General features: G+C 45.9%; 1 protein-coding gene and 1 non-coding gene across 7 annotated transcripts in view; one reads left to right on the top strand and one right to left on the bottom strand.

Moving 5' to 3' along the window:
- Smyd3 (SET and MYND domain containing 3) overlaps positions 1–27,456 on the top strand; it is a 522,086-nt gene that overhangs the window by 397,677 nt on the left and 96,953 nt on the right. For all 6 annotated transcript variants that reach the window (XM_055608843.1, XM_055608855.1, XM_055608861.1 and 3 more), the window contains one exon: positions 5,445–5,555. In XM_055608843.1, the coding sequence (XP_055464818.1) occupies positions 5,445–5,555 (111 nt within the window). The remainder of the gene's footprint in view (positions 1–5,444; positions 5,556–27,456) is intronic.
- LOC129679094 (U6 spliceosomal RNA) lies at positions 10,183–10,289 on the bottom strand. Its single transcript, XR_008720509.1, has one exon. It is a non-coding gene; the product is annotated as a U6 spliceosomal RNA (small nuclear RNA).

The raw sequence follows: 27,456 nt of genomic DNA, 5'->3' as shown, positions 1-27,456 counted from the left end.
ATTTGGCCTCATGTGCCCCTGCTCACATGTCTTGACTTGTGTGCTGGATTGCTGAAGGCTGCCCTTCAGACATGCTTAGGCTACGAAACACGTGAGAGCCTCAAGTCTCACAGAACATGGACCAGCACAGCCAGCCAGCCGGCCTCACATTCACATTCACATTCCTGTGAAGCCCTGGCTAAAAGAACTTGGAGCTCTTGTAACCAACACAATGTTTCAGCGTCCTTTGGGGTCTCATCCCTTGGGATTCCAATTTGCATGACTATCCCTAATGTCATTTTTTGTTTTAAGTGTTTGGGGATTGGGGCTGTCTGATTCTTCATTCAGTAATCACTGTTTGCTTGCACATGTAACAAATTCACAGAGGGCTTGCTAGGTGGCGGGAGCTGGGTGGCCATTCAAGAAGCTCTGAGGAATACGTGTATCAGAATGGCCTTCTCGTGCGGAGGAGGGAGACACAGAACAGAAGGCAGTAACAGAACATGTGAAGCGTGGTGGCGGCTTGAGTGTGCCCAGGGCTCCACAGACACTCAGAACAGAGCACCCGAGGCGGAATAAGGTGCCAGGGTCAGGGGACAATTAAGGAAGACATATGGAGAAGTGGCCTCTGTATCTGAAAGGATCTATAGAGAGAAAGTCAGACAGCCCAGGAAACATTGTTCTAGGCAAGAAGCCAGAGGCAGCGTGGAAAGTTCAGCGAGTAGAATTGCTTCACATCAGTCTATTTCAACCAGCAATGGAGGATATATAGAGCCTGGGCCAGTGTCTAGGGCTTCTTTTTCCAGAATGCTGTTCACCAAAGGATTTCCTAAGTATCTGCTGTGTGGGAGGCTACCAGTAAGTATTTGCAGAAGGGTGAGGACCAAGCAATGGGCCATCCTTGAAGCTGAGAAGAAGGATGGGAGGGCAAGTGTGAGAGGAGGAGGGTCAGGCTGTCCCTCTAGGCAAGAGTTGAAGTCAGGAGGAGACCGGTACGTGGCCCAGAAGAGAGGATGTGAATAATACAATATTTAGAAACCAAAATTAATAGAATTTGTGTAACAAAGAAAAGGGAAAGAAGTGACATTCAGGTTTGACTTTTAAAAGAAGCGATTTTTTTTTGGTCTTTTTTTCTTTTTCTTTTTTTAGTTCAGAGCCATTATTGGGGAAAATGTGTAACTGTGACAGTAATACTGCAGAAGGGAAAACAAGATTTGCCTTCATTCTGTGCTTTGTTGTTGTTGGAAAAGATGGTTTCAGGTAAAAAAGATTTTCTCTGCCTTGCGATTTGAACAGAGTACCATAATCAAGTCCCAGAAACCTCTATGATACTACTCTAAAGCTGGAAATGATTCATGCAGTTTTTCTGTAAGAGTTACACTTAAATGGCAGAGCAATGGTCAGAGCATTAATATCTTAATGTGACTTTGTTCTCTGCCATTAAAGCATCAGTTGATCAATGGCCAAGTTTTGTATGTATGTGCCCACTAAATGAGCCCTACATGTAGTGAGCACTGGCTCCATTTAAACTTGTGAATCTATGAGCCTTTAATAAAGGTTTTTATCTCTGGCTGATAAAATTGATTGAACTAGCTGTGTGCTTGGTAAAATTTCAAGCTGGCTGTGTACTTCTGGGATGTGTTTTCCACTGAGCCCCTCATTTGTTATAGGATAGTTCGCAAGTCCCTCTCTGTGAAAGAAGGGGCATTTTAAGCCAATCGTGAAGGATGAGGGTGAGCAAAGGGCACTGAGGTAGGCAGCAGGGCACAGAATCACAGTGATGTCATACACATCAGAGACAGAGCTCTACAGTCAAGACAGTGTTTGAGGCACAGGAAAAGACATTGAGGCTAGGAGGTAGGAAAAAAGCCTTGTGTGGCTCCATCCATAGACGGGGAGACGCTATCTGAAGTCTTCACATAGAGGAACGATGCGATCAGCTGTGTTAGGAAGTAATCTCTCTTTCTCTCTCTGTCTCTGTCTCTGTCTCTGTCTCTGAGTAGTTTAGAAGGTAAAAGATAGCAGAAGCCAGCGGGAGGTGGCAAGTTAGAAAGCCATTGCTGGGGTCAAGGCTGGAGGCACTTACAGGCTACTGAGAAAGACTGTGAGACTCTATTTATTGGGGATAAGTGTTGTAACTGGACTCCTGTTGTCCATTCACTGCCTGGCATGACCACTCATGAGTTTTAGCCCTACTTATGCAGTTTTGGAACTAGACACCATGGATTTGGTAGCTTCAAAGCAGCTAGCAATTACTCACGAACGTTTGCCATCAGCCTGACCTGATAGTGGGGGCTAGCGGTTCGTGGTCTTTGGGCTAGGGTGAGAAACAGGGGCCTGGAATGAATTCTGGAGGGAGCATAGTCACCTCTTCACCCGTGTAAGGAGCCAGGACCAGAGAGCCTGAGAGTACAGGGTGAGTGAACACTCCCAAACCTCCCAGTAAAGATGTTCCAGAACACATGCGTAGAAACTGGTTGCTTGCACCCTGGAGCATGGTATCCTTGAAGTCACGGGAACTGGCCTCATAGCGCAGCCCTTCGCCTTTGAGGTGACCCTGCCTTCAGATCAAAGTGCAAGAGAAAGATGGGGGAAATGAGAAAGTGATCAGCGTCTTGACCAAAGGAGCCCAGTTGCCACCTCTGCCTGCCATGCTTGTACTCTGTACTGTGATGGGGGCTGTATCAGCTCCTTCTGGTGTCTGGTTCCACCGCCACCCTGAGAAAGGTGCCCCTGCCAGGTGAAGGGGCATCAGTCAGTCTTAAATCAGGTTGAACGCAAATCCCAATCCGGTTTTCACTGTTGCATGCTACTGCAAGAGTGCCACACTCACAGAAGATGTTCAGAAGGTCTGTGCTTCTGGGGCAGTTCTCTTGTGGAAGGCCGCACCCCTAGCTTTCTAACACACAGAGACCCTATCATGAGCCAGGGAGTCAGCTCGGGTCTTTTACTCTGTCATCCTGGTGACCGTAAGGGTCTGACAGAAGTGGCTGGCCAGACTTCGTCTTCCTCATGGAGCTTTAAGGAGGCCACCTTGGAGTCATTTTCTGTCAGAGGCCTTCCTTGCCCTACCTTGACTTCAAGCAAGTAAAATCATGTTTAGTAGACACGTGATGCCTTGTTTTCAGTATAGGGAAAACCACATGGCGTGTTTGCTCTAGGGAGTTTTGTCAACCCTCTCAGCAGATAATCCTGCCTTCCTTCTCCTTACAGTGTCCCCTTCCCCCCACCACTCACACCCCCATAATTACTTTCTGCATTTGAAAGCAGATAAGTCATTTATACAGTACATTACAAGCTGATATACATTACAGGACTAAAAGGAACCGGACAAGGCGAGGGAGGAGCCTGGGTGTGGTGGGAACCAGCCATCATTTTAAATAGGCAGTCAGTTAGGCCTCCTTGGGAACAGGGGATTTGACTGAAACTGAAGAGGACCAGGGAGGCCACCTTGGTGGATCTGGGAGAGCTCAGGCCAGAAGTGGGAATATGAAGGGAAAGGGGGAAGGGAGCGTCCAGGGAGGGAGCGGGAGCAGCTGTCCCCAGTGATGAAAGAACCATACTTTGCTCTGGACATCACAGATTAATATTCACACCAAATTAGAAAAATGAAAATGCAAATGCAGTAGACAAAACAAAACAATACAATATTTTATCATTAGAAACACACACACACACACACAAACACACACACACACAGCTCTTACCAAAATAGTAAACACGTTTCTGAACAGGGACTTTGTGTTTCCCCTCCTAGTTCATCATCGGCTAGAGCCTACACCACCCAGGGGCCACACGCTTAGGTTGAGCTGTAAGATCTTGACTCTCCTTGGACAAAAGGGGGCGCTGTTGCAGTATTTCAAACTGAAGAAAGCCTGTCTGACTTCTGTTGTGGTGAAGGCTGGAAGGTAGAATGCAGAGAGATTGCTTCCAGGGAGAGAAGCAGGGAGGAACCCATCCTGAGGCGGGGATGGGTGGTGTTGGGATGTAACATTGGGGAAGATTGAAAGTGGTCGGTTCTGGATGCATTTTTAATGTAGATCCAGCAGAGCTTCCAGGTGGATTTGGATGGTAGAGTCAAAGGTTCAGTTTGAACAACATGAAATAGGAGTATTGCTCACCCTCCCCTACTAAGGATGCTCTGTGGGGAGTGGACAAGAGTTCTGTACTGCTGTCATGAATTCGGTTTTTGTGTGTTGTGGATTCCGCCAAGTGGAAATGTGTTTATGCCCATGCTGTGTTAGACCAGAGGCCCAAAGCGGATTCCTGGACTTCTTTGGAGCTTTAGTCTGCCCTTTCACCTTGACTTTCCCCCTTCTGAAGCAGGCCTGAGTTACTGTGCTTCAAAGGACCAAGGAAATCCACCTCAGAAAGCCTTCCTGACGCCACACCCTTCCCTCTTTGAAAATCATTTCACTTTTTTAAAAAAAAACTATGTAACATCAGCACTGTCTGGATCCTCTTTCTCTGTGGCCTAGTAAGGCCACCTCACCAGGAGAAAGTGATCAAAGAGCAGGCAACCTAGTTCATGCCAGTGACTGCCCCTGCTCCCCTTACAAGGGAACCCCCATGGAGATTGAGCTGCCCATGGGTTACATCTGAGCAGGGGGTCTAGGTCACCTCCATGCATGGTCCTTGGTTGATTCATCAGTCTCTGCAGAACCCCTGGGCCCAGAATTTTTGGTTCTGTTGGTCTCTTTGTGGAGCTCCTGTCTCTTCCAGGTCTTTCTATCTCCCCCTTCTTTCATAAGATTCCCTGCACTCTGCCCAAAGTTTGGCTGAGTCTCAGCATCTGCTTCCCTATCAATGGACTAAGGTTAGGGACATAGGGAGGGAAGAAGGAGGGAAGGTGAGTCCAGGAGAGGGCTACAGCCAAGATACAAAGTGAATAAATGGTAATAAATAATAATAATTTTAAATTTTTAAATAATTAAATTAAATAATTAAAAATTTAAACAATAAACCATCCATTAAAAAAAAAAAACAAACAAACTACATAACAAGCGACCAATAGGTCCCAATTTCAAAACTATCAAATATAGATGGCCCTAAATTCCAGGAGACAGCTATAAAATCAACCAATCTGTCTACATCATCTGTCAATCATTTGATGTCCAGAGTGAACTTCTCCAATTATCATAGAATTTATAACCAAAGCTTAATGATACCATATATGAAATAACTCCTGATGTTTTATTATTTAATGAAAGGGGGAAAAAAACAAAGATAACATACATACAAAGTGTGTCAAGGTCATAAACATAATTCTTTTAGTATGTAATGTCTGTGTGCTTACACTGAGGCAGAAAAGAAAAAAAAATGCATTTTAATCATTTGGGTAGGAGCTGTAGGGGGCGCCTTCCCTCCTGCTCCTGTTGGTGTCTGACTCTAAGAATTAGCTGTGATAACAATAGAAGAAAATGAGCACACCAGCCACATAAGCCTTTCCCTTTCGGTCCCCACAGCTCACCATCTGCTACCTGGACATGCTGATGACCAGTGAGGAGCGCCGGAAGCAGCTGAGGGACCAGTACTGCTTTGAATGTGACTGCATCCGATGCCAAACGCAGGACAAGGTAGGTGGCGTGAAAGCAGATTGACATGTTCCGTGGTGGTGTCTGAAAGGCCTTCTGGGGAGCTCCGCTGTTGCTCTGAAGTGCATTCGTAAGTAGAGCAGAGCTGCACTCTTTATTTCCTGGGACCTTTGTCTCCTGCCAAGACGAGATTTAAGATCTATGGGGCTTAGAGTATCATGGGAATATAGGTGTTGATGACATGACATTAAACATGTAATTAAAAGGATATGACAGGCCAGAGGGCCATTAGAGCCTACATTAAGAGGGCTGAATTGTTATGATTGATAACAGTTACTGCTCAGCAATAAACACACCGAGTAGTATTTTGTCTTTAGTTCTTCTGAGTTCATTCCATAGGGCTCTCTTCTGCAGCGCTTTGTCAGATGGAGCTCGCTTATCTCACAGTTCTTACTCTCCGAGGAAGGAAGAAGAGCCAAAAGAAATGCCGTAAAGATAATGAACTGCTCTCCAATTACTCATATACATCCTCATTTTGAACCTGTTTACTTTAGTTTGCACACAATCCGGTTATCTGATGGAATCTCACTTCTGTCGATGTACAGTATCAGATGTCTTTTATTATCATTATCTCATTTAATGCCAATATTTATAAATAAATTGGGAAGCCAAACTCGGGCAGGTTCAGGGTACACCTCTAGGATGATCTAAAGGAAAATCTGACAGAACCAGGTCTCCCATTCAAATTTGTTAGCTCAACCAAGTTATTTTTGCCCTATCCTGGGGCCACCTGTGGCTTCTCTCATCACTAACAGTGGGGAGAGATGATCGCTCTTACTTCTAGAGAATGGGCCATGAGCCCATCTAAATACTAGAAAAAGCAGATATTGGTTTTGTGTAGTAGGAATCTCTTGTGTCTGTATGGAAGCATAACATGTCAATAATAAATCTGATGGCAAGCAGAAAAGATTGTGGGATAGAGCCAGGAACAGGAGGGTCAACCAGCAAGATGTGAGGAGGATGAACAGATAGTACCTGAGCCAAGGTAACCAGCCACATGGCAAAATGTAGATTAGTAAAATGGGTTGTTTAAGTTATGAGCTAGTCAGAGAAGAGCCTGGCTATACAGCCTAGGTATCTGTAAAATTATTTTGAGTCTCATGAGTCTTTTTTCTGGGAGCTTGGGGATGGGAGGGCACTCCCCTCCCCACCGCCCAGTGGCAACAGTGTTGCATTAAGAGGAACTTTAAGAACTGCAGTGGTGCCACATGCCTCTAATCCAAGAGTCCATGGTGACACACACCTTTAATCCCAGAACTCGGGAGGCAGAGGCAGGCAGATCTCTGTGAGTTCTAAAACAGCCTGGTCTACAAAGCGTGTTTCAAGTCAGCCAGGGCTACACAGCGACATCCCTGTCTCAAAGAAAAGAAAGAATGAAGAATTAAGTAGGAAAAGTTGGTAGATCAAGATTCGATCTACTCTGGTGTCACACTAGAAGTCACAGGGGTCCCCCTCGCACCACCCCACCTCTTGCAGACTATGATCTAGAGTGGAACCGAGCTGGTTTCCTTACAGCCCTTAGTTGGAAGGTTTAATTCATCTACATTTCTCAAGGATGGGCCTTTGAAATCTTCTTGAGCAGGGCCAGCAAGATGACTCAGGGTAAAGATACCTGCTGCCAAGCCCAACAATTTGAGTTTTATCCTCAAGATCGACGTGGTAGAAGGAGAGAACAAACACAAGCTGTCCTCTGACCTTTACACATTCTCTCTGGTATGTGTGTACCCCTCCACACACAATAAACGAATGAATACAGTTTAAAAATATTTCTAAATAAGAGGAATTCTTGAATGAATGAATGTGTTGCACTTAAGATCAGAGTACTTCTAACAGACCTCAATATCAAAAGCAGTCTTGTCTATCCTTATTTGTGGCCAGATAGTTTCCTAACCATTATAGTCACAATAAAGCAAGTGTGAACACAAATTGATCTTAAGTGCAACACATTCATTCATTCAAGAATTCCTGGAAGGCCCAGTGTCTTGCTCTCTGCCTGTACCTTGCACATCAGATGTGATCTCTCATCTACTGTTCCAGTGCCATGCTTTCCTGCCACCGTGTTCTCCACCATGATGCTCGTAGACTAACCCTCTGACACTGTAATCAAGCTCCCAACTAAATGCCCCCTTTTATAAATTGCCTTGGTCATGGTGTTTCATCCCAGCAACGGAACAGTAACTAAGACAGCTCCCAACTCATTTCTTCTTCTTCTGTAGAACTTCTCACTCCCTAGCATGTGATTTTTGTCCTCATGTTCCCAAGATGGCTGCTGTCCCTTGTACCTATTTGTTGTGTTCAAGCTCCAGACAGGGAAGAGAAGGGGCTGTAGAGGCCAGAAGGCAAGGTAGGCCCTCTTAGGGATGTGGACTTACACTTCATTGTTAAGAGATGTGTCGTGTGGCCACCTGTAGCTCTAAAAGAGGCTGGAGGAATATATCTCAGCTTTTCACCCTTGGAGAAGAGGAGTATGAATGGCTTTGGATAACCGATCCACAGTCTCTGCATCCCGTTCAGATAATTTTTCATCCTCTTATCCTGTTGAACTAAAAGTTTATTAGAGAAACTCTGTGTGTGTATGTGTGTGTGTGTGTGTGTGTGTGTGTGTGTGTGTGTGTGTGTGTGTTGTCATATGTCACTTCACGGTGGGCTACATGCTGAGGAATATCATGAGATGATTTTGTCATCGTGTGTGTAAGAACACAATATCCTTACTGCAGTGAGCTCATTTTTGTCAGTATGCTCTAAAATCTCAAAGTACAGCGTAAGAAACCAGTAACATCCTACTAACATCATCACTTATTGACCATTTTACATTTTACTTGACTGTGTGTATACTTGGCTTCATACTGGTAACATACCGTGCCGTAGTCCCACAATGTCCATGGCATCACTATGCAACAGGGCCTTTTCAGCTCCATCATAATATCATGGAGCTCATAGTACTGTGCCAGTTGATTAGAACCAGCTCTCAAAATTCTACAAGTTTGCAAATACCACGATCTGCAGTAGGCCAGCTGGAGACCCGGCAGAGCCACAGCCATGAATTCCAGACCAGAAGTTTGTAGGCTCAAGACCAAGAGTTGATTTCAGTCTGAAGCCAAGGTTAGGAATGGCTGATGTCCTGGTTAAAGCCGTAAGTGGAGAGCGCTTCCCTCTTGGCTGAGGGAAAGCCATCCCCATTATCATACGCAGGCCTCCCGCTGCTTGGATGAGGTCCACTCACAGCAGGAAGAGAACTCCCCTTTACCCAGTCCATGGATAAAATGTTGGTTATCCTGTGGCCTGTCAAGCCGACTAACAAACATCGCCTGTCATGAATACCGTGTTAGACATAGGCCACAGAGTGGAATCCAAAAGGTACATGCTTATGCTGCGCCATTATAGTCCATTCTGTATGTGACAAATTGAGTGGTCATGGGAGAGCTGTTTCCCCTCTCTGGGGTCATTCTGTTTCTATTATGAGGGACGTGGACTACATGGCCTTGAGGCCTCTGCCAGCTCTATTGTTCCATGTTTCTATGAAATGTTTGCATGTAGAGGTAGGTAGGGTATGTGCTTATAGAGATGCATAAACCTGGTTATTTTTTCAAATTCCGATTTGCCTGAGAACTTTGTTCCATGCCCTTTCTCAAGTCTCCACAGTGTTAATTTGCTGAGGGGAAAAATTATCTACAGGCAAATTCTGCTTAGCACCTTCCCCAAAGGTTAGAAATTCAAAATCCCTGTACAGTCAAACTTAATTGTATGTCAGTCCTTGATAGCGTGTTTTTCTTGGAACCTGGGAAGCCCATTGTCTCAGCTCTCTGCATCAGGCAGCATTTAGCTGGTACAGACATCTGCATGCTGCTGGAGTTTGGTGGTTTCCTGTTTTAGGAAGGCAGAAGCCCTACTGCCAGCAAGTACAGTATCCACGTGTAGAATTGCCTCTTTAATCAGCATCAGCTTAATATCTGGAAGAAATAAAACTGACCACCTAAGGGAGACTTTGAAATGCTTAGGGATCTCTTATGTCTCTGCCTAGGTCAGAGTCCAAGACAACACAAGCAGAACAGGCCAAATGGAATTGATGGTTTTCTTTTTTTTTTAATTTTAATTTTTTTCACAATTTATTCATTATTCATTAACCCTAACCCAATTGAAGCCCCCTCCCTCAATTCCTCCCCATCTCATCTTTTTTCTGTCCCCCCCCCCTTTCTGTCTCCTTCCCCTAGTCCACTGAAGGGAGGAGTTCTCCTCCTCTGCCATCTGCTTGTAGTGTATCAATCCTCAACAGAATTGCCTGGATCCTCTCCCTCTGTGGCCTGGTAAGGCCACATCACCAGGGGCAAGTGATCAGGGAGCAGCAACCAAGTTCATTACAGAGGCAGCCCCTGCTTTACTTACTAGGGAACCCACATGGAGACTGAGCTGCCAATCGGCTACATCTGAGCTGGGGGTCTAGGTCCTCTCCATGCATGGTCCTTGGTTGCTGCATCAGTCCCTGCATGACCCCCTGGGCTTAGATTTTTAGGCTTTGTTGGTCTCTTTCTGGGACTCCTGTCCCCTCCATGTTCTCCTATCACTCCCCTTCTTCCATAAGACACTCTGCGCTCTACTCCCCCCCCCCAAAAAAAATATGGAATGCTTAACGAATTTGTGTGTCATCCTTGTGTAGGAGCCATGATAATCTTCTCTGTATCGTTCCAATTTTAGTATATGCGCTGCTGGAGCAAGCACAGGATTGATGGTTTTCATACGTTTGTGATGGGTACATAGCATGCTCCCCTAGGTGGCACGCTTTAAATGGATGAAGAAAACAGTCTGTGTTTTCTTGTCCTGTCACTTTTTCTTTCCTGCAGCCAACTGCATTTAATTCTTCTATTAAAACACTACAGCTTGGGGCTGTAGAGATTGCTCAGGAGGGTAAGAGAGCTTGCCAGGTAAGCATAAGGCTCCGAGTTTGAATCCCCCACACCCACAAAAATGCTAGGCACAGCCGTGAATGCCTATAACCCCAGAGTTGAGGGCAGAGACAGTGATCTTGCTGGACAGCCAGTCTGGCTGCCGCAGCAAGCCCCAAGTTCAGTGAGCAGCTTTGTGTCAAGGGGCTAAGGCAGAACGCAACAGAGGAAGGCACCCAGTGTCATACCCCAGCTTTCTGTGTGCATACACAGGCATGTGTACCTGTGTACACATTTGTTACACCACACACGCACAAACCACACAAACACATACACACACACGCCACACACACAAACACACAAACCACACTCACACACACATACACCACACATACCACATATACGTGGACATACCACACATACAAACACACCACGCACATATTCCACACACACAAATATAACTTATTAAAATGAAAAGAAGCCGCCATGTCTATCAGTCCGTTCAAAGCTCTTATTCATAGCGGATTATGAAGTAACTCCTGCCCGTTCTGGCCCTGTCTTCTCACCCACGCCCCACCCTTCCTTAGAGCATGCTTTCTCACACACCCTGTTTCATTGTCTTTGCTTTGCTCTGGGTTAGTGCTCATTATAAACTTCCAACTTGTAGCTCGGTATCTTGTGTTCTCCAATGTCATGCCCCCATGAGCTGGGCATTTACTTCCCTTCTTTCTTTTGCAAATACCAAGTTCCTTTCTCCACCCAAAATACTCTGTTCACATACATGTATGTATACACTAAGCACGTGTTCACACACTTGAATACCTGTGTATGTCATGCAACAGGCATGCTTTTTTATATTTATTTGGGAGATAAATGACACAAGACAAAAGATAAGATGGGCTAGTCCCCAGAACACAGGCCCAGTGATCTCTTTCATAATGGCCTAGATAAATCACAGATTCGCTCTGAACTTCCCACAGCTAATAGCAGTTTCAGAATTCACAGAAGTCATAGGATTGAGCACACATGTATCCCTCAGCCACGTCACCGTTGTCCTCACCCTGAGGCAGAATTCTTGTCAGACTCCATGGCCACCGAAATACCTGGTTTTTATAACATTCCTCAATGCGACTGATTGACACAATTTAAAATTATATCTTAAAGAAACAAGAAAAATAAGCAATGACTTCACCCTGAGAGGCATTTCTCTCCTGGTTTGTTCCATGGCAGAAGTACATTTTCATCTTCCTAGGACAGAACCATTGCTGCAAACTCCAGGCCCTCCTTCCCGAGTGTTGTTTCTCACAGCTAAGGTCTTGCACTTAATGTTTGTCAAGGAGATACTGTGTGCATTTTGAAAAATCAAAGGGTTAGTTGCACAGTTGATAACGTTGGGGCCCTTCTAGCTGGCACCAAAGTTTGGCCCTTCAGCAGTTTGCACCCAACTCCCCCCTCCCCCAAGCCATGTTGTGCTGAGGGTGTGTTTGTACCATGCTGGATGGCCAGCCTTACTTCCTGACCGTGCCAGGCATCAGTGGCTGTGCCTCCTGACTGGGGCACCGGGGCCGGGGCCAGCAGGAAGAAGCTATGCTTGTTCAGGAGGGAAAGCAATGTTAGGTTAAAGGTGTATTCAAAGAAAAGCAGACATTTCTGTCCGAGAATGTTGTTCTGGTAACGTGAGTCCACTTGATATGTGAACAATTTCTTAAAAGTCATTAGTAAACCAAGGTGGTTTTTTTTGTTTTTTTTTTTTGTTTTTTTCCTGTTGCCTTCCCCTATTTTGCTAAGTTAATTATGAACAGAGCTGCCTTGTGGCAGGATGGTGAGGCCATACAGTTCTGAACTGTTTTACATTTCAAGTTTTAACAATCTAAGCAGAATATGTTTCCTGTTTCTGATGTTTTTTATCACAGCCAAGGTATGTTATCTTCAGGAAGATTTGAAAGATTTAGCAGAGGAGAGAAGAATGTGCACCTCCCCACACACATACCGTGTGTGCTTGTGTGTGTGTGTGTGTGTGTCCATTGGATGAGTTTCTTAGGAAGTGAAAAACCTACCTCTTCCTTCTCTAACCTTTTAATTACATTTTTTATTTATTTGAGGGGGCACACATGGGAGGGTGTGAGAGGATAGCTGCAGAAATGTTTTCTTTCATCACGTGGGCTCAGGGGATCGAACTCGGATCCTCAGTCTTGGCAACACACACCTTTACCTACTAAAACATCTTGCTGGCCTCCTTTTGCTTCTCTAAATAAGCAGAGGAATGGGCTTCTCAGACGTGGGTGTGGGGACATCTGGTGCCCGTGTTAACACCATGTTAACAAGGAAAGGGGTTCTTGACTTTGTGACACCAATACCTATCTGCTGGGCTACTGCGAAGCAGCCGGTGACATCTAAGCAGGGACCTTGGGCCCTCACTTGCCTGGGAAGCCATTAGTGTGACCTTTGCCTTTGTTATAGAATGTGCTGTCCCTGCATCACAGCGTTTGATGCTGCAATGTTCTTCTCCAAGTAGATCCTAAGTAGATTCTAAGTAGGAGTCTTCTTGTGGTTCATCTAGGTCCCAGAGTCCACCCTGCATTTAAGAAGAGAGTCACCCCACAATCCATGGTGATACAAACGCCATCTTATAGCCTCCCAGTTTCCGAAAACACCTACTTGCTTTTGCTCTGCTCCAAGGAGATCCAAACCCTAGCTTCTCTGGGCCACACCTTAACAGGGACTGTCTTGACTCAGCAACCACTGCTGCTACTCTAGTTTTTGAGAGACCTCCACAGTGTTTCCCCTTATGGCTATACACACTGACGGTTCCGCCCAACTACGCAGGATGAATGTCAATTTTCATTTCACGCAGGTGAATATTTGGGATTGGGATTGCTGAGTGTGGCAATCTATGTTTAACTCGAGCTTGCCGGATCGTTTTCCTGAGTGACAGCAGCATTTGATTCCCGCCAACGGTGACCAAGAATTCCTGTTGTGACTCATTCTTATCAGCTCTTGATTTGCCAGGTTTTTTATTTTTTATTTTTGTCTTTATCTTCACTTGTCCTAGTAGATGTGTGATAACACTACATTGTGGCCTGAAGTTGTATTTAATTTGTAGTTACTAAAAACTAATGATTGTTCTTTCAAATGTATCATATCGTGAACACATGTTTATCTCATTTGAAGACCTATTTGTTCAAATCTTTTGCCTGTTTGGAAAAAAAACAGATGTTTTCTTGCTGGATTGTGAGCATCTTTCATTCTGTATAACCAAATGCACATTATATAATTTGTTTTCCCTCACTTGTGCCTTGTCTTTTCAAGCCTGTTGGCAGTCTTTATGGAGTAGAAGTTTGGGTTTGGATGCAGTCTGCCCTGTCAGCATTCTCCCTGTGTAGATGAGGCTTTGATGTTCTGTGTAAGAAGTCTTTGCCTAATCCAAGAGAGCAAAGGGTTTTTTTTCCCTGTGTTTTCTCTTCAAAATCTGTACTTTGGGGCTTTATATTCCTGTCATTTATGTAATACAAGGTTTTATTTCTTTTTGCACATCCTGCTGGTCTAGTAGTGTTTACTGAGTCAACAAATTATGTGTTTTAACTTATTTTTAAATTCTGTTCCTTGCATGTGTATGATGTATGGGGTATGCATTTCACGGCATACGGATGGAGGCTGGAAGACATCGTTTAGAAGCTGATTGGCTCCTTCCACCTCATAATGAGTTTTAGAGATCAGTTCCTCCGTCTCACTCAGTAAATGCTTTTACCCACCGGGTCACCTCATCATACCCTCAATATCTCTATTTGAAGCCCTAGGATAATGCAGAAAAGAGTGCAGAATTAGGCCAGAGGTGCGGTGGCTGACTGGCAGAGAGGTAACAGTGGGTAGTACTTGCGAGCACTCTGGCTTTCAGTCCCGCTGCATGCCAGCCACTTAGCCCTGGCAAGCTTTCTTCTCCCTGTCCCCTTTCTCTTCTGTAGTAGGAGACCTGTCGATACTTGGCCAACCCGTTTTGCTTTCACTTAGATAATGTATGTGTGGCTTGGGAGATGGAAGACGCTCAGTGGTGGTGGCTGATACCCTTCTAAAACGATCTGCTTGAAAGTTCCAAGAACTACAGCATCCCCGGTTTCTGTTATTTGCTCATCAGAATCTGAATCGTTTGCCTAGGCTTTTTGGCAGCTTTCAAAATCTTCCTGTTTCAGTCTTTACTAATCTCTTCTTCCTTTCTGGAAATTTGCCATGTGTGTAATTCCAGTGGTCCTGTGTTAGGCTGCGTGGACTCTTCATTCATATTCTTCTTCTCATGTTCCCCTCCCGCCTGGCTCATTCTCCTGAGAAGCAATCTAGGGCTTGCTACCTCAGGCCTTGACTATATATTGCTGCCCTCCGGCACTCCAGCTCCGCCCTGTCCTCCCTCCAGCTCCTGGCAGAGCTCCCACTAAGGAGCAGATGTGCCTGAGGCTCGAAAGGAATGGGTAGCTGTCATCTACACTTGGACTTTGCTCAGGTTTTCCTCCATCTGAGACCTATGCTTCTTTCAGGTTTTCTGTGTGAGGATTGCTTGCCTTAGCCAGGTGTGGTGAGAGCACACTGTGAACACGCCGTTCATGAGGTGGAAGCAGGAGGAGCTGAAGTTCAAGGCTATCCTCAGTACATGCTGAGCTCAAGGCCAGCCTGGACCACATGAGACCCCATCCTAAAATACAAAAGAAAAAAGAAAAGAAAGAAGGGATAAACCATTTTTCTTGCTGGGCACATGCACATTTGGAGGGTTTTGCTCCAAATAAAACAGAAAAAACAGAAATCTTCACGCATCATGGGACAAGCCTCCCTGCTTCTTATTCCTTATTCATTATAGTTCAGGAAGAAGGAGATCCCCACACATTCTGTTGATCCTAAGACTGAAATAGACTGTGTATCATCATGTTCTTCTTCTTCTTCTGCTGCTGCTGCTAAAATGTTGAAAAGAATATGTGAATATGGTCATGTGTGAATTTGGGCATGCATTGAGCCATGGCATATGTGTGGAGGTCAAAGGATTACCTTGAATGCCAATCCTGACCATCTGCATTCTATGAGGCCAGCTCTCATGTTCTCTGCCAGGTCACATGGTCCTCGAGCTTCTCTGCATACTCCTGGGTCTGCTTAGGCCTGACCATGACTCCAGACGCTCTCTACTTCATTTGTTTTCTTTTGCTTCCCAGGCACCTCAGCTCAGGTCCTCAGACTTCATGGGAAGCACTTTACTCAGTGAGTTGTCTCTGCAGCTCCTGAAAACATAGATTTAGTGATCACAACAGCTGTAACATCTGAATCACCAGGGAGCTCACTGTACAACAGCAGGGGGCAGCAGGGGGCTCTAAAACCTGTAGGTGACCGCTTTGGTGACAATGAGTAAGGCATCTCAGATTTCAGAGGTAAGAAGATGCATTCTACAAAGAGTAGGATAATGAAAGGGATTAGAAAGCTTATAATGTTTAGTGTGTTTCCTCCCTTACCTATGCACTAAACTCAGCAGTGAACTTGAACTCTGACCCTTTCAGTCTGCCATACTTGCCAGTGCCCTTAAAGTACGTATAGCCAGCTTAGCATCATAGAACTTTCTACATCCCCCTGCACAGCCTTCCAGTAGTGTCTCTCTGTTATCACATGGCCCAAGGCAAGAGAATGAATTGTCCTCACTGCTTGGGGCTTGCTGCTTACCTGACATAAGCAGCTTTGTGGAGGGATGCCTCTTTTGGAGGATGGAGCTGGGGAAGGTGGCACTCACTACCCCTCGGGAGGATCCATAGTGCCTGAATTACACTCGTGGCTTACGAGGTATGTGTGCCATCTTCCCAGACCCCAGCCTGAAAAGTAGCTCTGAGGCTTCACCTGATTACAGCATCTACGACCCATCCTTCATTTTCTCTCCAAATCTGCTGGTGTGATGGCCAGAGACGGTTTTGCTACACACTGATAGAGCATACTGTTTACTTAGATTTGTAAGCGGAGAAGACAGGCTAAGTTGTAGCAGGATCAGTTCGATGGGAATAGCTGTGGGAGACAGGAGACTTTCACCGTAGGGAGAAGAGACATGACTAGTGCCATGCGTAACTGAGTGAGTGGACAATCAGGTTCAGCCACTCCAGCCATCCTGCTAGCCACAGAACTCCCCGGCAAGCAGGGTGCTGCACTTGGGTGTGGAGTCAAAGGTGAAAGGTGAAGGAAGACTCTGATTCTCAGAGCGTCACTTCCAGACTGGCTTCCGGGAACTCTCCTTGCATGTCCGTGTCAGCAGTTGTCCTTAAGCACCAAACGTCATGTGTTTGCATCTGGTTACCAGCTATGAATTTGGCAAATGGTGTGTTTCAAATACTCACCTGCTTCCCGGCTGCCTCCGGGGTTTCTGTACAGGTTGAGACATTCACCCGTCACACTGAGAGCTGGCTGTCCAAACAGGTGTCCATGCAGCTCTGACTCCCTTTAGTGAGGAGGCTACGTGACCTCCGTGGCCTCTTTTCTGTTTTCTTTGCATTTTCATTGCCCATGCTTAGATCCCAAAGACTGTAATAATTAGTAATGAAGCATTTTCTGTCTCTTGTTTAAAATGTAAATTGGGGGGTTGGAATTACTTCAGCCAGTGAGCATACTTTCCTATCTGTATTGTTAGAACTGGAAAGCTACAGCTAAAGGCCCTTAAATGGTTGTTCCGAACTTGTCATCAAACTCCTCCAGGCAATAAGTACCCTCATTCTTAACTTGGTGGCATCTTGTTCTTCTCAGAATTTAGTTAATCTAGGCATTTTCTCAATACCTTCTTAATGCTAATTTCTTAATTTATTGTGCCCTTTAATCTGGAACACATAAAATAGCGGCCAATTAATAAATTATGCTTCCGACAACTGAGATAAAAGCACATTAATTATTTCTGAACAATTATGCTGCATTCGACACAGTAGAGGGCTCCGGTGTGTGACCGCTACGGAAGATGAGAATCGCCCAAATTTTATATCTTGTAACTTAAATCTTCTTTTCAAAGAAGCTTCATTTAGGAAGGTCAATTAAAATAATCGTACAAACGGTGAGTACTAATTTCCCTAATTTCATGGCATCGTCTTTGAGCCTCACAAAAGATCCAGCACCGTCTTCTCCACGAGCTTTATGCTGTAGATGTGTAAGGCGACTCTCTACTTTAAAAGAGTGAGAGAAAGCTGCTGTGGTCGGAGAAGCACCGTCGACAGTAGGGGTGAGGACAGATGAAGGAACCGGAACTGTCCGAGCTCGCTAGGAGTCTTACCCAAGGGCTCTCTCAGTTTCCTGTCTTCCCGAGGCGTGAAAATGACTGAAAGTGCACACAGCTTCCTTTCGCCTTGTTTCTAAGGTCGGCTGCTGTTTCTTCTGTGGAATCCCCTCCCCCCAAAGTTTTCCTGTTCCAAGCTTCACAATCTGTTGGTGTTGCTGGATAAGTCTGGGAGACATGAGATGCTTTGGAGAGACAAACAAAACAAAACAAAACAAAACTGTATCGTATAAAATCGTTTGTTTCTTGTTTAGGTCATTTGTTCTGGGGGTGGACATTTTCACCTTTATCTGCTGTTTTTTATGACACCCAGTCAACAAGAACTTCCTGAACATCTCACTCTGCTCTTAAAGACCTGCAAGAGGAGGTCTACCTAAATCCTCCTTAAAAGCAAGCTGCATTAGCAGGGAGGCCCAACTGCTGCAGGGTTGGGCCCACGTTCTTGGAGTCAGGCCCACATACCTGCCTCAGTTTGCCTTCTGTGGCTGTGAGGAACTCTGTAAGGACATCTTACAGAACCATCACTGAGGGCGTGGGGCAGGAACCGGCTGGAGGCAGGAACCAAAGCAGAGACAGTGAAGGAATGCCGCTCGCTGGCTTGCTTTCAGTACGCTCACATTCCAAGCTCTCGTAGGACAACCCATTAAGCTTTGAGCACTCAAAGGCTCTGTCAGACCAAAGTTCCCAACACTTCCACCATGGCCGCCAGAGCAACACTGTCAGATCTGTCACAGCCGGCAAGAGCCTGTTCCCTGGTACCAAACTGCGTCAGGCAGTATTCTCAAGAGGGACAGAACCAATGGGACAGAGAAAATGTGTATGTACTAGTAAGTAGAAAGTGATGCAGATGACAGAGCACCCGGGATTTCAGACCTTGCTTTTGGGTGGGTTCATGCCTACAGCAAGACACTCAAGCGTATTAGAGCAATTGCGCCATCTCCGTTGCCTACTTTAGGTGTTATCTCAGATTTCCCTCCACAAAGGAAATCCAGACTACAGCTTGGAAATTGTAGCTTGCCATAATGCCATTGGTTTGCCAACCAGTTACCAAGAGTATTTCAACACAGGGCAGAAGGGCTTTTCATAAGAGTGGCAAAACTCAAGGATTATTTATATCCCTGCTCTGCCTTAAACCTTGAAGACTGAGCAGAAAGGTGAAGCGAGGAAAAGTCACCAATGTGTCCATTTAGGGCAATTACTGCTTATCAGTTTCGGCTTCTATAGTGTTCTCAACCACCACATTAAGGAATGCAGAAGCACCACTCATCCTCTCTAGAAAGAGTAGAATCAGCCTGCCTGTGGAAGTCCCTTTATTGACTGAGCTATTCATACTGCCATAAGTTCATCCCAGTAATTTTCACCCAGGAAAATTACTACTGCTGCCATCCAGTCTTTCCATTAAGTATGCTGTGCTAGCGATGATGTATCGTTTAGATTTTTATTAATTTAAGCATTTTATGTCAACAAAAAGTAGAGCACTATCTTATGGTGCAGTATGGTGTCTCACAAAACACATACATGTCATGGAAAAGTAATTAACCTCCTCGTTCTGCCGCAGAACAGATGTGTGATGGAATGGGAGATGGGACCCAGAGGTACTGTCTGGCATTTATTTATTTACTTTTCAGTTGTTAGATGTTTGGCATAGAGACCTCATTGAAAGTTCCTTAAATTTCATTCTTTTTCATGTCAGCACACATACCCCAAATCTACCGTATCCCCACCTGTTGGTCCTCCCTCCAAGGGTCCAACCCGAGGGCAAGGACAGGGAGTGAGAGGCGCCAGAGTCACCACACGGACTCTGGGAGTCAGGTGATTGCAGTCTGAGGGCGAGCAGATGCAAACTCATTTATTCTGGAAGAGAGAGCGTGTTACATAGCTTTGGGCGGCCAATCAGGCTGCTCCACACCATCTCCAAGCCTGCCGTTGGTTGTTGGTCTCTGGACAGGCTCCCCAACATCAGGCCATGCACGCTCCGCCCGACTACTCCACAGTCAAGGCAGTGGAAGTTGTCCCAGTCCCAGGCTGTGAGTCCTAATGGCCCTTTGCTGGGGATGCCCACAACCACCTATCATTAAAAATCGGTTTGGAGTCAGCCCTCCAAATTATCTGTTCAGCTTTGGTTTATTGTGGTCATGTCAAGCCATAGATGGACAGAGAGGCTGTTTATGTAGAAGGAAGGGTTGATGACTGGGCAGTGGAGGATGTCTAGAATGTGCAGGGCTTTGTTGGTGAAGACCTGGAGATGCCCTAGCAGCAGCTGTGTGAGGGAAGCAGGCTTGACCCATGAGTACTGGAAACCAGGATTTCCTGTGCAAATGCCAGGAAGAAGTTAAGTGAAGCAGCTCTAACTAATAGCAGGCCGTCTTTGCTTCTTGGTGTCCTCTGCCTACTCCAGTAAAAAGGTGTGATCTCCTGAGCATTTTCTCCAGCACCATCCCCTCTTGCTTAGACTCTGCAAAGGTGATTTTTGAAGGCCTGTTTCCACTAAGCCCTTCTGTTCCTGTAGGTTGTGCTGGAACCTCAGGCTGTCTTCCACTAAGAGCATCTTGCACATCTCTCCCTCACTAGCAAGAAGCCCCGGCCTCGGAAGGGCAGCAGGTCCCTATGTGGTCTAGCTCCTGTGGACTTTCAGGTTCAGCCCAGGCTGTAACATGCCAGGTTCTTGTCTACCCCCACGGTCTTTATATTTGACCGAAACAGGAAACATGAAACAGGCCCTTCCTGAAGCTTTCCTCGCCTGGCTCTTTCCCATGCTGCCACCCTCTGCTTCAGCCTCACCACACTGTGAAAAAATCACTTGCTTCCAGACCATTCTTTTAGGTTTCATCTTTATTCATTTAACACAAGCATTCTGGATCATTTGTATTTGATGCCCGCCTGTTTCCTTGTTAGGGATATCAGAATAACCCCATCAGCCCTTGATGTCCAGTATGGCATTTAATAAACTTAGATTCCACAGTATTCTCAATCATGAATACTGTTACTAGACTAGCATCAAGGCAAGCTCTGTGTTCCTGGCATCTCTGTTACTGGATGCTTCATGATGACTTTCATGTACAGAACAATTTCTCTATAGTTTAAAGGATGAGTGATCAGAAAGGATATTGTTATCCTTCATCCTCCAGTCGACCAGTTGAACATGGCCTGTCCCACTTACCCATACCAAGACTTACATCCTAACATCTAAGTCACATACTGGAAGGACAGAAGATTGTTTTCCAATCGCATTTTGATAGAGTGCATCCTCCAGGCAGTTTATGCCCTGGTGCTATTCTCCCCAGAAAGGGCACATTATCTTGGAAAGCCAACCTGAAGTAACAGACCTGGGTCAGTGCTGTGCACAGAGATGTGAGTTTTCTAGACCACTGAGGAACAAAAATATTATTACCCGATGAAGATTGGTATAGTTCTGTTTATTTTCTTGTTTGTTTTGGTGTTTTGAGATGGGGTCTCATTCGCACAGGTTGGCCTCACACTTGCTATGTTGCTGAGAACGGCCTTGAACCCTTTCCTGGTCCTTCTGCCTCTACCTCGCGAGTGCTGAGATTACAAGCATATGCTACCCTACCCAGCTGAGAGCTGTACAGTTTTATAGTTAATTAAACGGGAGCTATTTCATAAATGCTCAGAAACATAGAATGGGAGAGGGCTGTGGGGGCCCGCCCACTGACACAGGACTCTCCTCCACAGCTTCCAAGATGAGCAAGTGCCAGGCTCCCTCAGAATGACCGTCAGTGATGGTGTCAGCACGCTGCCTTTGAGCAGATATCCTGCTGGTAGGTTTCTCTGGTGATGGAAGGTAATTACTCTCATGAACTGAAAGCTACCTCATCCAACTTCCAGCAGGGTCCTAGTCTGTCCCAGGAGCTGCAAAGGAAGAGTAAATAGGCCTGATCCCTCCTACCAGTCCTCAAGTAAGTGAATTCTTGTAGCGCTGTGGCATAGCAAGGTGCACATGGGCTTTCGAATCACACAGCTGGGTTTAAATCCATCTCCACCTTTTCGTAGCTACTTGAGCTTGAGTTACTTTCTGTCTCAACTGCATGCTTGTCATCTGTAAATTAGGGAGTGAACTGGTTTTTAACTTTACTGAGATGATTAAAAGAGATAAATCATTTACAGTAATTATGACAATAAATCTCAATAAATGTTGTCAAGTTACTATTTTCAATCGCTGTGCAGCGAGCTCTTTGAGACTTAGCGTCTTCTGTAGAATATGGAAAATGGTTCCTACTGAGGATTGATCCAGTGCTGACATTAGTCGGTCCTGAAATAGGAGAGATGGTTCCACCAAGCAGAAACATATGCATGTATCAGCATTGCCTTCAGCATACCATGGAGAAGTCTGTCATATCCTTGTTGAAATCAGATGCTTGTGTCTCAGGAATACTTATTCAAGATATCTGACCCTGGGTTCAGACCGGCTGGCCTCGCTGGGGGGGTGCGTATTTATTCAATTCCTGGTTAAGTATCAGTCAATGGTAGACAATAAGGTATAGGTCACAAAGCTCCCTTCGGCAGACTGTCCTTGCTAACATTCTGTCACCTCCTGTCATTGCTTTAAGAGGCATTGTAGTAATTTCATAACTGTATTCACAAAGTACTTTTTATATCCCGGACTGTGGTTCATTTAGAATTAATGCTGTGAACTTTCTAAAAAAATATGTGGTATTCTACTGGGTTTTTTGTTTGTTTGTTTGTTTTTGTTTTTGCTTTGCTTTGTTTGTTTGTTTGTTTTCTGTTCGAGAAAAAAATTTCTCTTAGGGAGGGAAGAAACAACTCAGGTCAGACAGTTTTCCCTGGTGTTGGTGTTTTCCCATGTGCTCTAGATTATAAATCTACTTGTTTTTTTTTTTTTTCCAAGAAAATATTTTTATTTATTTTGTAACAATTCCATACAGGTATACAGTGTACATAAGTATATCCACCCAACTCTCCCCTCTCACTTCCTCCATCCCCCAGCACACTCCCTCTTACTTTCATATTCTCCCCTCCTCATCCCCTTCCTCCTTTTTAAAATAACGTATTGAGTCCCATTATAACCACCTGCATATGCATGGGCGTGGGCCATCCCCAACATGGACAACCACCCAGAGGCCTAGGGGAAGAATGGCTCTCCTTCCCACAGCAGGTATCAGTTGCTGGCAGCTTCTCAGCTAGGGGTGGGGCCTCATGAGCTCTTTCCCCACTCATATTGAATGGATGCTCATGAATGGAATGTTGACTGGTACGATCGTCTTCTGCGGGTCTTCTATATGGAACTATAAATGGTGTGAGTTCATGAGTAGAACAGCCATGTGATGTCCAGAAGACAGTATTTCATAGCCCTCCTTCCCGTCCTCTGACTCTTATATTCTTTCCACCTCATCTTCTACAATATTCTCTGAATCTTGGGTAGGGGCTGACATGTCTGTCCCATTGAGGGCTAAGAACAGTCACTAATTTTCAGCACTTCTGTCCTGATACCTGCCCAGTACAAGAAGAAGCTTCTTTGACCACAATTGAGAGTAGCACTGTGGATATAAATCTAAATATTTAGATTGCAGTTTGACAGCCTGTCTGTCTAGCAAAACAACAATAACAGGTTCTTTCTTAGGGCCTGTGATCTTATGTGTCATGGTCTTTTACTCAGTTGTACAGTCTGATGGATGAACTCCCTCCTGTGAAGCAGGTCTCAGATCCAATTAGAAAGATCCAGTTGGAGTTGGTGACTCTAATAAGTCATGCCATTATTGCTCATTGAAGGCATCTTGCCTAAAATGTTGTTTATAGCACCCAGGGTCTGCCACTGGGAACGTCCACTAAACCCCTCTCCCCGTGGCCTCTCCCACCATCTAGTACCAGGCAAACTAGCACATATGAAGGAAGTTTCCAATACAATTCCAGTTTGATTTCTATGCCCTGCAGCCAAAATATGTCGTCTTCAGCAGTAGAGTCTTGCTGTCTAATATGGTGGCAACCAAGAGCATTGGCAACAGTCTGTATTGTTAGAGGGGCCTTTGGGCCTCACTAACCAAACACCCACAGGGAAGTACTCCATGCCTGGTATGGAGATTTTCATTCAATAGCCTATGTTATCCGAGAAAAACATTGTCCATCCATGCAGTTCAAACTCCTTCTAAAAGAAACCTCATTTTTTAACAGCTTACCAAGTAGTGGGTTTCCATGGATATTTTCATACAGTCTTAATTTTGGTCAACCCACTCCTTGCCCTCTCTGCTCCCCAGCCCCCATCTCTCACCTCACTTAAACCTTTAACTCCTAGTACCCCTTCCTTACTCTAGGAAGCTGGCAGGCAGCTTCTCCATAGTTGCACTCAGCACTGTTTTGGGATGGTTTATCTTAGGGACATCAGGGTCTGGCTGCTACCCACCATGTCTGGAATTGCATTGGTCACTCACATGAGCACTTCTGTGAGCCCATGGCTCTGGCTGGGTCCTTCCAGGAACGCCGTGAACTGGATCCTCTGAGTAGCCCCTGGGGCTGGTTTCCATCAGCATCCTTGGGTTTTCCTGTAGGGTGTGTTTGCACAGGCTACAGGTGAGTAAAGCCAGCATGTTCTCAAAGCGACTATCGGACATCTTTATAAACTTGGACTGTCCTCCTTAGCCAGTCTGCGGCTTCTTTGTTACAAAACAAAGTTCTCAGACGTGGAGTGGGAGCACCACCGTTCTTCCAAGGTTAGCCGTTAGGCAAGCAGTCACAAATTGCTCTTATAAGGCAAATCATAGCTGGAGAAAAGGAAGGCCATTTGCTTCTGTGAAAAAAAATAAAATCTCGTCTCTCCTTGTTTGGCTTCCCCTCTTATGCCCAGCCTCATATTCTCCTCTGCTTGCCACCTCAGACCTGCTTTTCTGCCACCCCCTGCCTTCTCTCGCTCAGCTGTGGATGACGTCAGCAGCGTGTTCCTGCTGCTTTGGCGCCTGTGTGGCCAGCACTACTGATAAAAAATCCTGGCTTTGCCATTGGACACCGTGGCTGCTCCAGCCCTTCCTTCTGCTGGGCTCTTGCCCTGCCAACTTTTCTTGTATGTCCTCACTTAGCTCCTCTTCCACCATAGCCTCCCAAGTCCACTCCCCTATTCCACTTAATAAGCCCTTGCTCTCCTGATGTCAGCAGATCAGTAAAAAGCTCCCTTGGCCACAAGAACCTTTCCTGTTCCATCCCAGTCACTTCTGGGTGCAACTGGATCTGCTCCCATCTTCTTATTTTTCCTCCTGTTGGCAGGAAGTGCAGGTTACCTTGCTGAAGCCAAATCCTCACCGTCCCTTTTCATGGTCCGTGCACCGCCTTCATCTGGCTCCTCCATCCCACTCGTCTGTGTGGGCTGCCTCTCGATGTCCATTGTCTCCTGCTCTGTGGCATGAACATGGTCACAACTTTCCCACAAGGTAACAAAGCTTTTTCTTTTTTTTCCAACTCAGCTTTGGCCCATAGCCCCACTTCCTGTTCAGAACCTGGGTGGCCCTGATTCTCTCCCACTTTCCCAACATCAGCAACTGAAACCATTGGCTGCTGATGTCATTGCTGAGCCTCTGATTCCCAGCCAGTGGCCTCCCAGCATCTCCGCACTGACTCCTCTGTTGCATTCTAGACCAGCATGGAACCCCTCCACCTAGGAGTGTGTCTCCTTAAGATCCACAGCCTCCTCCACTCCTCCCCGTTGCCCATAAACGTTGAGAGCTTCCTCAATTGATTGCTCTCCTCTGCTCTGACATCTGCATATTCCACATATCTGATCTGTGTTGCCTTCTGCCATATTCGCATTGCCCATCTCTGCCCCTTCTCCTCTTCCCCCGCTGTGAGGACAGTTCTACCTCTGTCTACAGTTACCACTGATGCTAGGTGCTTGGCAACTGTCCTAGAGTCCTAGAGTCGCCTCTCTCTGCCCCCATTCTCTACAGACAGCTTGTTCCCAAGTGACCACCTTCGTGACCTTTCAGATTGGTCTCCGTCTTTCTTTCTAGGGTGCTGTACTATCAACCTAACTGTTCTCCTTGCCTTTGGTTTCCCCACCTCACACTGTATCTCACATAGATTTAAAACAAAACAAAACTGTTTATGTTTAAAATCTCCCCATGTCTCTGTTCCTCATCCAAGTTCAAGTTCACCCTGACACCATCTCCCTGGTACCTTTTCATTCTGTCTCTATACTTTTGCCTTCTTTGCTCCCCTCCACATACACTGTTAACCCCAGCCCAGCGCCTCCAGGCCTGTGGCTCATCCTGAGGTTGGTCTCCAGGTTAACGCGGAAAGGAGTTCTTAACTGTGAAGATGAACGTGGCCGTAGCAAATAACTACAGACTCAGTGGGGAGCAGAGAAGAGGGTACCATCCCTCGCTGACACCAAGGCATGCTGGAGGGATGGGCGGGGACATCACCCAGCTCGCTGCCCTCCCTCAGCCCTCTGCTTTTTCCTGATGCTGCCCGTGTGCCAGCCACCGTCTCTGCTTCTGCGCTCTGGGTTGGCGCTTCCAGTCCTCCCTACCGAGGCTTCATTCCGAATCCTGCACAGCAGAGGCCCCCTTCCCCGCTTGTTGCAGAGCTTGTTGCAGAGCTTGTTGGGCAGTTACCATGTGTGAGATTCAGAAATGAGACATGTGGCATTGTAGGCTCCCGACTGTAAGCCTCCCCATGCTGAGAATGCGTGTTGTCTGAATGTGCAGTTTCAGTGCCTGGCCTTCACGTACATTGAACTGGAGACCATATGAAGGGCACACCATTCATCATGGTGATGGGTATTGATCACTTCTTATATCTGTTGTAAATAAACTAATTTGTGCAAAGCCAGAGGACACGGAAGAACAATTAAAAATTAAGTAGACAAAAGAAGAAAAACATCCCAAACCATAAGCAGTGGCAACAAGTCACTGGTGCTGCCTGAATTGTGGCGGTATCATCCCAGAGACTGAAGCCCAAGGCTGAGGGGTAGAGAGATGACTCAGTAGCTGATAGTGCTTGCTGTTCTTCCAGAGGACCCAACTTCCATTCTCGGCACCTAGGTCAAGCAGCTCACAACCACTGGTAGCTCCACTGGTAGCCGAGCCCCTCTCCTGGCCTCCTCTAAAGTCCCTCCCCCAACACATAAATAAAAACTATTTTTTTTTTTATGTCAAAGGCCGAGCCTCCAAAATCCTGGTGGTCTCTTGGCTTGTCTGCCCTGGGAGTTACAAGGGAATCTGATGCCACTAGAGCATCTGTCCCTCATTTGCCAAGGTGACCTGGGTCTGTGCTCTTAGCAGATCTTGCAGGAATCTGCGCACACCTCCACTACTCTAAGGACTCGAGGAGGGCCAGAGCTGAAGGAACAAATGCAGTCTTCCTAAGGGGAGTCAGGAATCCTGAAGCCCCTTCCTGGGATGTGGAAGAGGGAATGTGTGTGTGGGGGGGGTGTGCATACATGTTCAAGTGTGTATGTCTGTGCAGAGTGTGTGTCTGTGTGTCTGTCTCTGCAGAGAATATGTGTGGATGTCTGACTGTGTACAGAGTGTGTCTGTGAATGTCTGTCTGTCTACACAGTGTGTCTGTATGTCTGTCTGTGCAGAGAGTACGTGTGAATGTGTGCAGTGTGTGTCTGTGTGTCTGTCTGTGCAGAGTACGCATGTGTCTGTGCAGAGTGTGTGTCTGTGTGTCTGTCTGTACAGAGTATGCATGTGTCTGTGCAGAGTGTGTGTCTGTGTGTCTGTCTGTGCAGAGTACGCATGTGAGTGTCTGTGCAGAGTGTGTGTCTGTG

Source organism: Psammomys obesus, unplaced genomic scaffold (genome assembly GCF_907164565.1).
Source record: "Psammomys obesus unplaced genomic scaffold, mPsaObe1.curated_primary_1811, whole genome shotgun sequence".
NCBI lineage: Eukaryota > Metazoa > Chordata > Mammalia > Rodentia > Muridae > Psammomys > Psammomys obesus.
Note: the sequence above shows the minus strand (reverse complement) of the source record. Positions and strands in the feature narration are given on the sequence as shown.